Raw genomic sequence first — 16,461 nt, 5'->3', positions numbered from 1 at the left:
ATGTGTCTGGGTCTCAGACCACAGACGTCTCATTCCAGCAGTGTGAGGCAATCACACAGGTGTCAGGCCCTCAAAGACCCCTGAAATACTGGAGGGCCAAGCCCTGCTGTTCTCAGCCTGAGATCCCCCGAGCCTTGAGCTTCAGCAAACACACACACACACACACACACACAAATATGCACCCCCACATATACATACACACAAACACAAAATGAGTCCAGGCAAACAAAATTCAGCTGATGTGTGTGTGTGTGTGTGTGTGTGTGTGTGTGTGTGTGTGTGTGTGTGTGTGTGTGTGTGTGTGTGTGGACAAGGATTTTGTTAGTCCCCGTGCGGTCAAATGCTATTTCTAGGGGGTTTAGGGTTAAGGTTGAAATTACATTAAGAGAAAGAGTATCACCACATTTCACAAACAATTTAGTCAATGACATCATGTGTAGATCTGTCCATCCCTCCCTATCTCCCTTTCACCATTGCTTTCTAGGGCCTCTCCCTCTGCGCCCTCTTTGTCACGTGTGTGTGTGTGTGTGTGTGTTATTGTGTGCGTGCGTGCATGTTAGGATTCTGAGGAGAAAAACAGAAGGATACGTACTGACAGGAGAGGTATGATGTCATGGGAGAGAGAAAAGAAAGAGAGAGGGTGGGTATCCCCCTCTTCCTGTTCAGCTTTGGGACACAAAGGTCATTCAAGTCCATGGGAGAGTAACAATGAGATTATATACAGTACTGGCCTGTGTATGCCAGAGAGGTATGCCAATGGATAGGAGCACTAGAGGGCGATATACAAAAGAGGAGATTTTGATAAAAACAAGATTCAGTGACTCTCACAAGCGTTTCAAAGTGTCAAAGTCAAGCAAAGTAACGTAGAGTACAGTAAACCACATCACCATGACCTTACAATCCTAAACCTCAGAATTTGCCCTCCACTCCCCTCACACACTGCCACTGGTTGATGATAACACAGAGGTTTTACAGCTCAGGTGACGTCAGGTCAGGACAATAACTACTCCATCTTAAGCCAAACAATGAGAAATATATTTGATAGTATTTCTTTTCTATAGTTATTGGTAGTCTAAAGCTCATCATTAAGCCCATCATTAAGCTAGAGGCCCTGGGTCTGAACCCCGCCCTGTGCAACTGGGTCCAGGACTTCCTGACAGGCCGCACCCAGGTGGTGAAGGTAGGAAACAACACCTCCACTTCGCTGATCCTCAACACTGGGGCCCACAAGGGTGTGTGCTCAGCTCACGCCTCCAACTCAATCATCAAGTTTGCAGACAACAGTGGTAGGCTTGAGACAGCAATGGGACAGCCTACAGGGAGGAGGTGAGGGCCCTCGGAGTGTGGTGCCAGGAAAATAACCTCTCACTCAATATCAACAAAAGGAGATGATCGTGGACTTCAGGAAACAGCAGAGGGTAAACCCCCCTATCCACATTGACGGGCCGCAGTGGAGAAGGTGGAAAGCTTCAAGTTCCTCGGCGTACACAACACTGACAAACTGAAATGGTCCACCCACACAGACAGTGTGGTGAAGAATGTGCAACAGCGCCTCATCAACCTCAGAAGGCTGAAAAAATGTTTCTTGGCATTTAAAACCCTCACAAACTGAGAGCATCCGGTCGGACCGTATCACCGCCTGGTATGGCAACTGCACCGCCCGCAACCGCAGGGCTCTCCAGAGGGTGGTGTGGTCTGCACAATGCATCACCTGGGGTGATGAATCAAAGCTGGGGCCGAGAGACTAAAAACCAGCTTCTATCTCAAGGCCATCAGACTGTTAAATAGCCATCACTAGCACATTAGAGACTGCTGCCTATATACATAGACTTGAAATCACTGGCCACTTTAATGATGGAACACTAGTCACTCTAATAATGTTGACATATTTTGAATTACTTATCTCATTTGTATATACTGTATTCTATTCTATGCTACTGTATCTAAATCTTTGCCGCTCTGACATTGCTCGTCCATATATATATAATTCCATTCCTGTACTTAGATTGGTGTTTATTGTGTGTATTGTTGTGAAATTGTTAGATATTACTTGTTAGATATTACTGCACTGTTAGAGCTACAGTAGAAACACAAGCGTTTTGCTAAACGCACAATAACATATGCTAAACATGTGTAGGTGACCAATAAAATGTGATTTTATTTGAAATGTAGAGGGCAGACAGATCCAGAGAGAGAAAGAGTGGAGATGAGATTCGTATCCATGTCACCAGGGGTATGTGTGGTCTGGAGTCTGAGGAGCTAACAACTACACCAGACTTCAGCACATACTGTACGGTGTACACACTCGACCATTAGTCGACTGTATGTATCCACTGGGGTAGGCTAAAAGGCACTGTCGGTCTGTGAAGGTCTTTATAGTGTTGTCACGACAACAGTACCATAATACTACCATACCCAGACTATACTCTGATTTAAGTAAATTATTAAAATATTATTAATTACAAATATTGTAAAATTCAATCGGATAATTACTTATTATTCAATTATTGCTTAGAAAATAAGCAAATGTAACTTTGGATGACAAGACTGTTTGTTTGTTTCCAACATCAGTACTGTTTACCTCATGAAATTATCTCAGCTTGGAGGCTCCTGAGCGGTCACTACAGACCCGGGTTCGATCCCAGGCTGTGTCACAATCGGCTGTGACCGGGAGTCCCATAGCGCGCCGCACAATTGGCCCAGCATCGTCCGGGATAGGAGAGGGTTTGGCCGAGGGGGTTTTTACTTGGCTCATCGCGCTCTAGTGACTCCTTGTGGCGGGCCGGGTGCCTGCAGGCTTACTTCGGTTGTCAGTTGAACAGTGTTTCCTCTGGCACACTGGTGCGGCTGGCTTCTGGGTTAAGCGGGTGGGTGTTAAGAAGCGCGGTTTGGCGGGTCATGTTTCGAAGGATGCATGCCTCGACCTTTGCCTCTCCTGAGCCCTCTGGGGAGCTGCAGCGATGAGACAGGATCACAACTGAATATCACAAAAATAGGGAGAAAAAGGGGGTAAAATACAACAACAATAAAACATATGAAATGATCTCAGGCAGTCTTGGATCTGAATGACCAGTCAGTCAAACTATGTCAGTGTCATATTGTGTCCTGTAACTGTTTATGCCTGAGAGGACAGATAAACACATGGTCTCAGACCTCCTCAGAGCTGACCTTTCACTCTTATTCCCTGTTAATCCCAGCCCTGTGGTCCATTAATAGTGGTGAAATAATTTGTTTTTAAGGAGCTTACCGAGGCGTACAGTCAGTAGGAGGCATGCTGCATGAGTAAACTAACTACAGCCATAATTCAACATGAACTACTACTCACCACAGCTTGAGAGACTGTACTCACTGAGATTCTGTGATAAACACAAAATGATGGAGAGGACTGTTGTTGGTTGGCTTTATACTGTAGCTACTCAGCATGACTGTACCCTCTTTATCAGTGGAGGCTTGCTGACATCTGTCCTTTGACTAAACTATAATGATATTAATCAGTAGAATAAAAATACACTCTTTCTCGTTTGTTCTAGAATGTTAATCTGGCCTCCTGTTTGGCTTTAAATATACATGTCTGCAACCTTCACTCAATGTCTCTCTCTCTCTCTCTCTCTCTCTCTCTCTCTCTCTCTCTCTCTCTCTCTCTCTCTGTGTTTGTGTGTGTGTGTGTGTGTGTGTGTGTGTGCGTGCGTGCGTGTATGTTTGTGTGTATCCTATTCCTAAAAGAGATGCTCCTCTGTCCGTCACACACAATGCACCTCTTGTCCCTAAAACACAGCCATCATTTTTAAATGTAACAACCAGGCCCTTAAAGCTGGGCCACAGCTGGGTGCAGGATGGACGGGTCAAACATCTCTTTCTTTCAGGAGGTGATAAACGAGAAAAAACAGAAGAGGAGTCTCTTTTGACCACAAAGATGTCATGAGGGAAAGATGATCTTGTGATTTCCATTATGAAGAGTGTGTGTGCGGGATGGTGTGTGTGTGTGTGTGTGTCTGAGAAAATGTAATATGATTTAGACTTCATTGTACCAATACTTACAGAGGGAACTAACTGTAAGACGAGATCTTGTGACGTCCATTTCCTGAATTATGAAGTGTGTGTGTGTGTCTGGAAAGAGACACTTCTCTTTAACAAGGTTGAAGTCAGCCCACCCCTTCCCCACCCCACCCTAACCATCTAACTGACGTCCTGAAACCAGACTACACACATACATACAAACAAAACGTCCTACAGTATACCCTTGTGTCATCTACAGTCCATGTGCCATAAACATTTATCTAGTGGGAAAATGTCTCAACACACTCATCCACACACAAAATCCTTGTCCACACACACACACACACACACACACACACACACACACACACACACACACACACACACACACACACACACACACACACACACACACACACACACACACACACACTCTCCATCACACACTTCTCTGCAGAAGGTGGCAACAGAGGATCTGAAAAACTGCACGATGACTGGAGAGGAGACAAGACAAACACTGGTATGTCTGAAGCTTCTTCTAGCTTCTTCTAGGACTTGTTCAGGTGTAGGGCTGACCAGTGTTTTTAACAGGTTTGGGTCACTCTCTCTTCTGGATCATTAGCGCTGCTGATCTTCAGCAACAGTTTGTGGTGATATTTCTCTCTCGGTTGCCAGGGATAACATGTTGAGCTTTTGGACAGACAGACACACATCCTCACACACACAAACACACACAGCTGCTCGCTGTCTGTCTAACTCCTCTCTTTACAGAAGAACGTTTCATTTCCACATATTTTACAGCGGGCCAAGACAAGAGCCTACGATCCACACTGATTCTCTGAAGGAATCAGAGCCATGAGAGAAGAAAACAGCAACCTCCCACCCCAAATCTTCAGTCATAGACCTCCTCCCCTCTCCCCCCTCCCGGTCCCTCGCCCACACACATCAGTACACCGTGTTCTTTCCCATCACTGTTCCTCTGGGGCTAGTTCATACCTGACTGGCAGCACTGAGGCATGGGGTTAAGGTCAGGGCTGAGGTATGGGGTTAAGGTTAGGGCTGAGGTATGGGGTTAAGGTCAGGGCTGAGGTATGTGGTTAAGGTCAGGGCTGAGGTATGGGGTTAAGGTTAGGGCTGAGGTATGGGGTTAAGGTCAGGGCTGAGGTATGGGGTTAAGGTCAGGGCTGAGGTGTGGGGTTAAGGTCAGGGCTGAGGTATGGGGTTAAGGTCAGGGCTGAGGTATGGGGTTAAGGTCAAGGCTGAGGTATGGGGTTAAGGTCAGGGCTGAGGTATGGGGTTAAGGTCAGGGCTGAGGTATGGGGTTAAGGTCAGGGCTGAGGTATGGGGTTAAGGTCAGGGCTGAGGTATGGGGTTAAGGTCATTGCTGAGGTATGGGGTTAATTTCAGGGCTGAGGTATGGGGTAAAGGTCAGGGCTGAGGTATGGGGTTAAGGTCATGGCTGAGGTATGGGGTTAAGGTCAGGGTTTACACACTTGGATGTGGTTGAGGATTATCCGTTTGGCTGAGAGGCTTGCAGCCAGGCACTGACATTATGCTTGTTAGGCTGGTATGCTTCCTACAGGTCAATAGACAAGATGTCCAACCTGTCAGCAAATCAGTTCAGATCCCATCCCATCCTGACCTGGCTCTGGTTAGGGGTTCTGCTCACTGTCTGAGGCTCAATACACTGTGGCAGTCAAACAGTAACCAGCATTTTTGATGATGTTCTATGCATGATGTTCTATGTTCTATGCAGACATTCTCCCCTGATTGAAATTGAAATCAAAAGGTCTACACTACAGTACAAAAAGAGCTTAAAAGAGTTGATGTAGAGTTCACCAGGGTCGTTTCTCTTCACACACACACACACACACACACACACACACACACACACACACACACACACACACACACACACACACACACACACACACACACACACACACACACACACACACACACACACACACACACACACACACACACTGTAAATAGAACAAGTGGCCTCTCAGATCTTCCCTCAGAGGGCCATGGCATTCCGGACAGTTCCATTATCCTGTCCCTATGGAGACAGGGAAGTTGATGACGGATGAGGGCACGGATTTCGGGATGTATACATGTCCTTGTTTTCATGGAACAAGGAAATCATGCCATTTATAGACACGCACGGATGCACACACACACAAACACACAATCTCCTTCCCACCAACGAAGAGTCGTTGTCTATATAAAAATTTTAAAAATCAGTTGCTTGTTATTGTGCTCAGCTTCCTGTGCCGCGTGTCATGTCCTGTTACACATCGGCCATCATCTTTTCCCGTGAAGGGATGGGGAACAGTCTCTCTCACTCCCTCACCCTCTCTCTCTTTCTCTCTCTCTCTCTCTGGAAGACAGTGAGGTCTTTCCAGTCCTGTTCTACTGTTTTTGGGGACCGTAATTTCTCCCTGTGATATTCCAGCCCCCTCCCCGCAGGAGGAGGAGGAGGAAGGCTCCTAGTACAAAGGAGAGCATTGATCTGCTGAACATATTTTCTGCTGAGGAAGCCTTGTGTCCCAAGTCCTCATGCTGTCCTGTGTTGGGCCAGGCCAATCATTGACTTGGACAACAGGCTGTTCATACTGGTGCCAGACTGAACTAGACTGAACTTGACTGGGGCCTCTGGCCTAGAGGCTCTTGGTTTCATTTGTCCTTCAAAAGTTGCAAAATACCTCTAAAATATCCATACCTTACAACACCAACTTCATCCTTTGTTTTGTGGGCTTGGATTGGCGTTACGAGCTACAACCCACAATAACTTTGACGATGAAGCAACTATGACTAGTGTGAACAGTGCCTAGAGGAGCGTGAAATTTTCTTGAACTCTCTCTGTGAATAAAACACTCCGCAGTCTGCCAGGGGGAGTGGGTGGTGGCAGGGATAGAGGACAACCATACCATATCACTTCTCTGGCCAATGCTAAACACCCATGAAATTACCATCTCTGGAACAGAGCTTTCTCTCACACAATCAACTCCTCTCTCTGCCCTCTGTCAATCCTCCCTCTCTCTGTTTCTCTCTCTATTTTTATTTTTCCTACAGTAATGAGGTCTGTGGGAGAATGTCAACAAGCTGAAGGACCCTGGAATTTCAGGAGTTTCGGGTTGTTCCTCAGTGTATTCATGGTGGAGTTAAGAGACATATTCTAACATAGATGCCAGGCTGATGAATATGGGAGAGTGACTGTGTCGTCGATTCCATTCTACATCTGTATTGCCACATTCATATTGTTTCGAGAAGCCGTGAAAATTGAACATTGTATGGCCGTGATCGACCCCCGGGAGTGGTTGATATTTGTGCAGTCGCCAGTTCAACCGCAAACAACTGTCATCCATTCAAAACAGCTGTAGTTCAACCTTTGCCAATCCAGGGGCCTGTGAATGATCAACAGGAAAACGTGATGAGTTCACTCTTACCAAGAGAGAGATAAAGGAAGACAGATAGAGGGATAGGGAGAGAGAGAGCGAGAGAGAAAGAGAGAGAGAGAGGGAGAGAGAGAGAGAGAGAGAGGGAGAGAGAGAGAGAGAGAGAGAAAGAGAGAGAGGGAGAGAGGGATAGGGAGAGAGGGATAGGGAGAGAGGGAGTGAGAGAGAGAGAGAGAAAGAGAGAGAGAGAGAGAGAGAGAGAGAGAGGAGGGACAGGGAGAGAGGGAGAGAGAGAGTGAGAGGGAGAGAGAGATAGAGAGAGAGAGGGAAAGATAACTGGAGAGAGAAAGAGAGAGGGATAGATGGAGAGAGAAAGAGAGAGAGAGAGAGGGAGAGAGAAAGAGAGATGGAGAGATAGGGAGAGAGAGAGGGAGAGAGTGAGAGAGAGGGAGAGAGGGAGGGAGAGGGAGAGGGGACAGACATCTGTGAGGAATGTCTTCTCTTCAGTTTGATTAATGGACAAATCCATCAACCTGACGAGGAGAAGATGTTGATTTGGCTCAACTGACGCAAATGACTCTCAGGGCATGGATAATTTACTACAAAAATATGCTAGAAATAAAGTGGAAGGAGCAAGACAATAGACAATAGACAATAGACACAACTACTTGGATTGTAAAAAAATGTATTTTTGGATAGCACAAGTGTTTATGATGTCAAACTGAAATAAATTATTTTACAACTAGGCCCAGTGGATGTGTGGATGTGAGGGAGTGAGAATAGGGAGTGTGAATATAAGGGAGTGAGAATGGGGAGTGAGAATATGAGGGAGTGAGAATGGGGAGTGAGAATGGGGAGGGAGAATGTGAGGGAGTGAGAATGGGGAGTGAGAATAGGGAGTGTGAATATGAGGGAGTGAGAATGGGGAGTGAGCATATGAGGGAGTGAGAATGGGGAGTGAGAATAGGGAGTGTGAATATGAGGGATTGAGTATGGGGAGTGAGAAAAGGAGGGAGTGAGAATGGGGAGTGAGAATATGAGGGAGTGAGAATGTGAGGGAGTGAGAATGGGGAGTGTGAACGTGGAGTGAAAATTCTCCTTCCCCACTCTCCCCCTCTCCTTCCAAACTCTCCATCTCTCTCCTTCCCAACTCTCCCCGTCTCTCCTTCCAAACTCTCCATCTCTCTCCTTCCAAACTCTCCTCCTCTCTCCTTCCCCTCTCTCCTCTCTCCATCTCTCTCCTTCCAAACTCTCCTCCTCTCTCCTTCCCCATCTCTCCTCTCTCCTCTCACCTCTCCTCCCTTTTACTAATAGGGCCCTGACCCTGTTAACAGCATGTGTGATAGGAGGATAAAGATGTGAGACAAAGGGGTTGGGAAACAGCCCATTGGTAGATATACTGGGAGTCAAACTGTAATAGATCTGGTTGGGTGTTATCGCTTCAAGTAGTCTTTCTATTATTGTTGCATTGTTATGGTGCTTTCACACCTCCTCTATAGTCAATAGAAATACTTAATTTAGAGGTGTAGAGCACAGGAGGCTGGTGAGGGGAGGACGGCTCATAATAATGGCTGGAATGGAGTGAATAGAACTGATCAAACACATGGAAACCATGGAAACCATGTGTTTGATGTGTCCGATACCAGTCCATGTATTCGGTTCCAGCCATTATTTTGAGCCCCTCCTCCCCAATGAAGGTACCACCAGCCACCTGTGGTATAGAGTTATGGAGGGTTGACTAGAGATGGAGATAGAGCTGGGGACACATAGTGTTGTGTAGGGGTTAGACAGCAGAACAATGGACAGAATAGGACTTACTCTGGCACCTTTCTCAGGGAAGCATTGACACCCTCCGCTGCAGTCTCTCCCTCCACATGGCCCACTGTGCTTCTTTCCACCCTGGAGAACACATCACAGAGAACTGGGTTAGAGACAACAAAACAATATCATGGGAACTCACCACATGCATGTATAAACAGTAATAACCCACAGACATACTGTAATATGTTCATGTGTAGCTTACAGGTGGCACATGGGATATGCATGTGTATAGTTGAACACGCATGTAGCTTAATTATACACAGTAGCCTATATACTCAGGATCTGCCGTGCTGTGAATATAATATGTATATAGGGTGGCAAAGTATTAACTTAAGGGGGCTGAATAATTTTGCACGCCCAATTTTTCAGTTTTTGATTTGTTAAAAAAGTTTGAAATATCCAATAAATGTCGTTCCACTTCATGATTGTGTCCCACTTGTTGTTGATTCTTCACAAAAAAATACAGTTTTATATCTTTATGTTTGAAGCCTGAAATGTGGCAAAAGGTCGCAAAGTTCAAGGGGGCCGAATACTTTCGCAAGGCACTGTAACAGACCGCGTGTCTATAGCAGTTGTTCATGACTGTGGGGTCATTGCATGACTGAGTGTGATAGTTCGGGTACTGTCTGAGGATATGATCTGTATGGTGGTCTGTGTGCTAAATGGTTGTTCCGATGTGGTTCGTCTGACTCATTTCAGCCATTAACACCCCTGGACATCCAGACAGACTGGCCAGACAGACAGGACAGACAGACAGGACAGACAGACAGGACAGACAGACAGACTGGACAGACAGACAAGACAGACAGACAGACTGGACAGACAGACAGACTGGAGAGACAGACAGACAGACTGGACAGACAGACAGACTGGACAGACAGACAGACTGGACATCCAGACAGACTGGACAGACAGACAGACTAGACAGACAGACAGACTGGACAGACAGACAGACAGACAGACAGACAGACAGACAGGACAGACTGGACAGACAGACAGACAGACAGACAGACAGACAGACAGACAGACAGGACAGACTGGACAGACAGACAGACAGAGAGACAGACTGGACAGACAGACAGACAGACAGACAGACAGACAGACATCCTTATTCTGACAGTGAGAATGAGCCTGTGAACAATCCCCCCCAGACTCCCCACAGAGATGTTAGGCTGCATACCAGTGCTACTACCATGAGGCAGTCTGTACAGGACTGGACACAAACATGAAACAACCATGACCACAGTTCAGTGTGGACAAGACATGATCAAAGACAGAAGTCCCATAACCTATGGTGGTTACTAACTGGTGGGCTGGGACCCATTGTTGGGTTTTTTTTTTTTTTTTTTTTTTTTTTTTTTTTTTTACCTTTATTTAACCAGGCAAGTCAGTTAAGAACAAATTCTTATTTTCAATGACGGCCTGGGAACAGTGGGTTAACTGCCTGTTCAGGGGCAGAACGACAGATTTTGTACCTTGTCAGCTCGGGGGTTTGAACTCGCAACCTTCCGGTTACTAGTCCAACGCTCTAACCACTAGGCTACCCTGCCGCCCCAGGGTTGTGGACAGTTCTGCTATGGTTGTGACTAAAGACTGGGTTGTGGTCTGAGACATGGTTCTATTTACTTGGTGGGTCACACGGAAACATTTCCAGGCTGGAAGTGGGGAACTATTGAAAAATGTCTGGAACCTCTACCCCAGGCTTCCCATGGAGATCCTTGGCTGCATACCAACAGGAACACAACACACTCTGTAACATGTAGCATGGACATTGGACAAATCGTCAGATTCCCAGAGGCCACTGTGGTCACTAAGGCACAAAACACTACTACCTCTATAAGGCCATACATGAATGCAAATTACTTATTTACACTTTGAGATTATTCTTGTATAATAAAAGGTGCTTTACAAAAGTAATACATTATTATTATTACTTTTATTATTATTTGACGTAAAGGATATATTTGCATGCTTAATGTTCTACAAGAGTTTCAACAGCTGAGCCTGACAGTGAACAGCAATGAAAGGAAAGCCAACACTCCCTGGAAAACCTGCCCAAACTGTTTCCCTATCAGAGAATTGAATGCATTGAACGAGCGACTCAGCCTATATATCTGAGACTGTCAGTCTATAGGTGACATGCAAGGAGTCTCCAAGGCTGGTTTATCTTATGACTGTGTGGACTGTGTCCTCTTAACTCCCTATCTACACAGTCATACCAGCGCCTGCTTAGACAGCATTTGCCAAACCCGATCCCCCAACCCCCCACCCCTCCCCCGCCCGCAGAAAACTCCCAAAATGTTCCAACCGGTTACTTTATGTTCTCAGCGTGACAAAGTGGCAGATTAGGAATCGTAGAAATTCTCCCTCCTTATACGACGGGTTGGGCGCAGATCTGCCAAAGAGCACATTGAGACCCTCCCCGGGTTCACAAAGAGTCTTTCATCCTGCAGACGATGTCCTTTCATGATCCCCTATCTTCCCCACCACAAAGGACCTTCTTCCCTTCCCCTATGGAATGCCTGGGGCTCAATTCCCTCCCTAACGGGATGTAGATCTCTGGGGATCTCTGGATCTAAAGGCGACCCATCTTTAGCAGACTGTAGATCTCTGGGGATCTCTGGATCTAAAGGCGACCCATCTTTAGCAGACTGTAGATCTTCAGTACAGGCATGCAGTGGGGAGGGACAGCCCAGACTGACTGACTGCTGAAGGGTATAGTGAAGACTTGACTTGACCTTTTGACATCATAATAACCTAAAGTAGCTTCCTGTACTTTGTCCGCTTTTCCTCAATCTGCATTGACATTACAGAACTGGACAGGTGAAAGAGAATCTGGTAGTCAACAGGCGTCCTCCATATTGCTTCCACACAGCATGTGTTCTAGCACTGTACAGGAGAGGATAAGGAGAGGAAGCCATGTCAGACTATTGGGATGTACCCCTGCTGAGGTGTGACATCACAGAGGCATCGACTGGACAGTGGACTGGAAACCCCACCAGCTACACAATAGGACACATCACCTCTGGACAGACACATAGAACAAATATGTTCCCCTCCAAAAAAGGACAAAAACACGACACGTGGAATCCATTTGTTTTTGCAGTTTGGCGCCTAAAATAGTTGATGACTATTTCAGCTGAAGACAATGGTATTGTGTTACAGTATATCCTGCCCCCACCCACCACCATCACAACAACCTGCTCTTTCCAACATCACCTCTTCCAGGTCTGCTACACTAATCACCTTAACATCCATCATCACATAGAGAGCCTGAGGCTTCTCAAGGAGAGGCCAGGGGTTTCATTGGTGGAGAACAGGGATTGAGGTCTGCTTAGCTGGCACTTTGGAGGCTTATACATGGTCCTGTCCATGAGGTCAATGGTTAGTTGATTGCTCGTGTTAGTTACATTTTCAGAACTATTCACATCATCTGAAGAAACATAACCCTGGTTTGTTGTTTTTCCTATTTGGAGACATGCTACAGGGTTAACCAGAGGTCAAAGGTCGACTGAATGAATGAGTTCACGAGAACCAAGTCAAGGTGTTAACACACATGGCAGAGGTATTTCATTTTCTCTCCATTCGTTCTTTCTACCCACACTTCCACGCTCCTGGTCCTGTGGGGAGTACGGAGTGTGGAGGCTTTTGTCCCAGCCCAAAATTAACACTCTTGACTCAGCTATTTAATGACATGCTTAAGGATAAGTTGATTGGGTTGGGACCAAAGCTGCAGCTGTCCAGAACCAGGTATGTAGGACAATGCTCTAGGCGGTCCCAGACACGAAGCCAGACACCCTTCTAGAATGTTCTCTCTGAACAGTTGATCACACCAGACCAGACCACCCACATGCCCAACACCACAGCTAAGGCTTTTGGTTCAGCGACAAGCATCTGGTATATTAACATTTATCCTACTCCTACAGCATTCAAAGCCGTTGGGCCAGAGGACCCCGTCGGGGGTCTCAACAGTGTCATTCAAAGCCGTTGGGCCAGAGGACCCCGACGGGGGTCTCAACAGTGTCATTCAAAGCCGTTGGGCCAGAGGACCCCGTCGGGGGTCTCAACAGTGTCATTCAAAGCCGTTGGGCCAGAGGACCCCGTCGGGGGTCTCAACAGTGTCATTCAAAGCCGTTGGGCCAGAGGACCCCGTCGGGGGTCTCAACAGTGTCATGGTCAACACTGGGACTGTAACGAGCGCGCTGAGAGTCGGGAAGCAAGTTCAGGGAGTGAGTGTTTTAATAAATAAAGGCAACAATGAACACGGACCACAAACAACACACCAACATGGAAACAGAGTCAATAACACCTGAGGAAAGAACCAAGGGGAGTGACAGATATAGAGAAGGTAATCAAGGAGGTGAAGGAGTCCAGGTGAGTGTCATGAGGTGCAGGTGCGTGAGACGATGGTGACAGGTGTGCAGGATAATCAGCAGCCTGATGACCCAGAGGCTGGAGAGGGAGTATACGTGACAGGAACCAGGCTCAACACTTCAGCACAGTGTTAAGGACAGCCAGGGTGACAGAGGAGAGCTACAGAAACTGCCTCCTCTAAAATGCTAATCTGTTAGACTCTATGTCTGTGGAGTGTATAAGAGAACACACTCCAATGTTAACGCACAGTAACTCGCATGTAAATATTCACATGATGAATTGAGATGTTAAATACTTCCTCCCCTGATCTAAATGCATTGGACAGTCTGGGACGGCTATAGTGAAAGGCTGAGCTATAGTTTCAGTGCATACACTGTATGTTTCTAGGAAACCCAACATGACAAGCACCACATAGACTCCAATAAACCAGACTGTATAATCTTTTCCTGTTTGAAACAGCACTTTTCTAGTTTCCTCTGTGACCGTCCAATGTTAATTATCTATCACGTGTCGTGCTCAGAGAAAGCTAGACTTTGTGGTCCATCAGACCCTTTGTGGTCACAACCATCTCCTCTCTGTGGGCTGTCTGATCAGAAAACATGCACGCACACTCACATTGAAACCACGTGAATTGCAGGTTTGTGGCACTTAAATCCAGAACTGTAGTGGACTATGTTTTGCCCGTGAGATATCTAATTGTCTAAAGAGCATGACCACGACAAAAGAGCAAAAGAAAAGAAAATGAAAAACTTTCCCACATTTCTGAATCCAGAATATTCCAGACAGCGTTGACCACAATGATAAACAAACAGACAGACGTAAAGGGGGATCTAACCAATGATGAAAAAGAGTGTCTGGGGCAGCAGGTAGCCTAGTGGCTAGAGTGTTGGACTAGTAACTGAAAGGTTGCTGGATCAAATACCTGATCTGACAAGGTAAAAATCTGTTATTCTGACCCTGAACAAGGCAGTTAACCCACTGTTCCTAGGCCATCGTTGTAAATAAGAATGTGTTCTTAACTGACTTGCCTAGTTAAATAAAGGTTAAATAAAAAACGTTGTAAAAAATACACACACACATTGTTCCCAAACTGTAACATATTTTTTGGGGAGACATGCATATGACTTCTTGGATGTAAACATGTCTAGTGGTGGAGAGGACGCCCATCGTAACTCACCCAGATAAGCGTTAAGAGCAGCTTCATAGGAGGAACTGCCAAAGTTAACGGCTTTGTTTCCTGTAAAGTCTAACTTCCCCTGAAACCGGCACCAATGATCTCTTCCCATTAAAGTGTAACACGTGATGATTTACTGTGGCTCTAAGCTATCTCTTACCATGCACTAGTGTTCTCATGAAGAGATGTGAGCTAAAGTCTACTTTAACAGGAAACACTGTGCCAAAGAGTGGGAGAGAGATCAGGAGGAAATTATCTTAGTTTATCCAGGTCTCATACTGCATCTTCCCCCAGGTCAAATTATTATTCACTTCTTTCTTCATTATTACTGTGACATTTTGAAGTATTTCAGCTAAGCTACCCCTGGTAAGCATTCTGCAAACCCTTCCAGGAGAGAAGCATACTGTTTGGGGACTGTGGTTAGTGTATCTGTCTTGGGACTAGACGATTGCTGATTCACCACCAAGAGAGAACTCCCTAGCCCAGAATGGAGACCCCTCTGTCTGTGTACATCCAGTTCTATTTCTACATGTTTACTCACTAAGGATTGCACAACCCCCACAGACCCCCAGAGCATATGTCCCTGCCTTGTTCCAGTGGGGAGACTGAGACAGCCTGTTCACATCAGGACACTGATGACAGTAATGACAGAGTTCGAGCTAGCAGACATCTGCTGCTGCCTAGGAAATAAACAGCAACATGATAACATAATGCCCCTTATCCCCATGACAACATCATTCCGCCTCAATGAAAGGTTAGAGAGGTTACGGCTGTTTAAGTGTCTGAGAGTCTGTTTCTGTTTTTCTTGAATGAAATGAGAGACTTCAGTGAGGTGGTGTGTGTGTGTGTGTGTCTATCTGTCTATAGGTGGTCTCTGTCTATAGGTGGTCTCAGTGGGTGGTTACTGTAAGATGAATGTCTACCTTAATGAAGAAGGCTGTGAGTTAGTAGAATGCTGCCTCCCTCGTCTTTATGACTACACTCCCTAACCCATTCATCAACTCCTATAGAATGTCCCACTGTGTAGATAACACCCGCACACACACCCGCATGCACACACCCGCGCACACACACACACACCCGCGCACGCACACACACACACACACACACACACACACACACACACACACACACACGTCTATCACTACATTATTAATGACATTAGTGCAGGCTGAGAAATCCCTCCCTTTTTATTTGTATTTATTTATTTCACCTTTATTTAACCAGGTAGGACAGTTGAGAACACCTTTATTTAACCAGGTAGGACAGTTGAGAACACCTTTATTTAACCAGGTAGGACAGTTGAGAACACCTTTATTTAACCAGGTAGGACAGTTGAGAACACCTTTATTTAACCAGGTAGGACAGTTGAGAACACCTTTATTTAACCAGGTAGGACAGTTGAGAACACCTTTATTTAACCAGGTAGGACAGTTGAGAACACCTTTATTTAACCAGGTAGGACAGTTGAGAACACCTTTATTTAACCAGGTAGGACAGTTGAGAACAAGTTCTCATTTACAGCTGTGACCTGGCCAAGATAAAGCAAAGCAGTTCGACACACAACAACACAGTTACACATGGAATAAACAAACACACAATCAATAATACAGTAGAAATATATATATACAGCATGTACAAATGAGGTAGGATAAGAGAGGTAAGGCAATAAATAGGCCATAGTGGCAAAGTAAT

The 16,461-nt window shown here is 45.9% G+C and overlaps 1 protein-coding gene across 1 annotated transcript in view; it reads right to left on the bottom strand.

Moving 5' to 3' along the window:
* The window catches only part of LOC139404200 (collagen alpha-2(IV) chain-like), a 125,244-nt gene that overhangs the window by 53,945 nt on the left and 54,838 nt on the right, over positions 1–16,461 (bottom strand). Inside the window, exon 4 of the mRNA XM_071147195.1 lies at positions 9,216–9,296. Within this exon, the coding sequence (XP_071003296.1) occupies positions 9,216–9,296 (81 nt within the window). The remainder of the gene's footprint in view (positions 1–9,215; positions 9,297–16,461) is intronic.

Source organism: Oncorhynchus clarkii, chromosome 3 (genome assembly GCF_045791955.1).
Source record: "Oncorhynchus clarkii lewisi isolate Uvic-CL-2024 chromosome 3, UVic_Ocla_1.0, whole genome shotgun sequence".
Taxonomy (NCBI): domain Eukaryota; kingdom Metazoa; phylum Chordata; class Actinopteri; order Salmoniformes; family Salmonidae; genus Oncorhynchus; species Oncorhynchus clarkii.
This window is presented reverse-complemented; position numbering and strand designations above follow the sequence as displayed.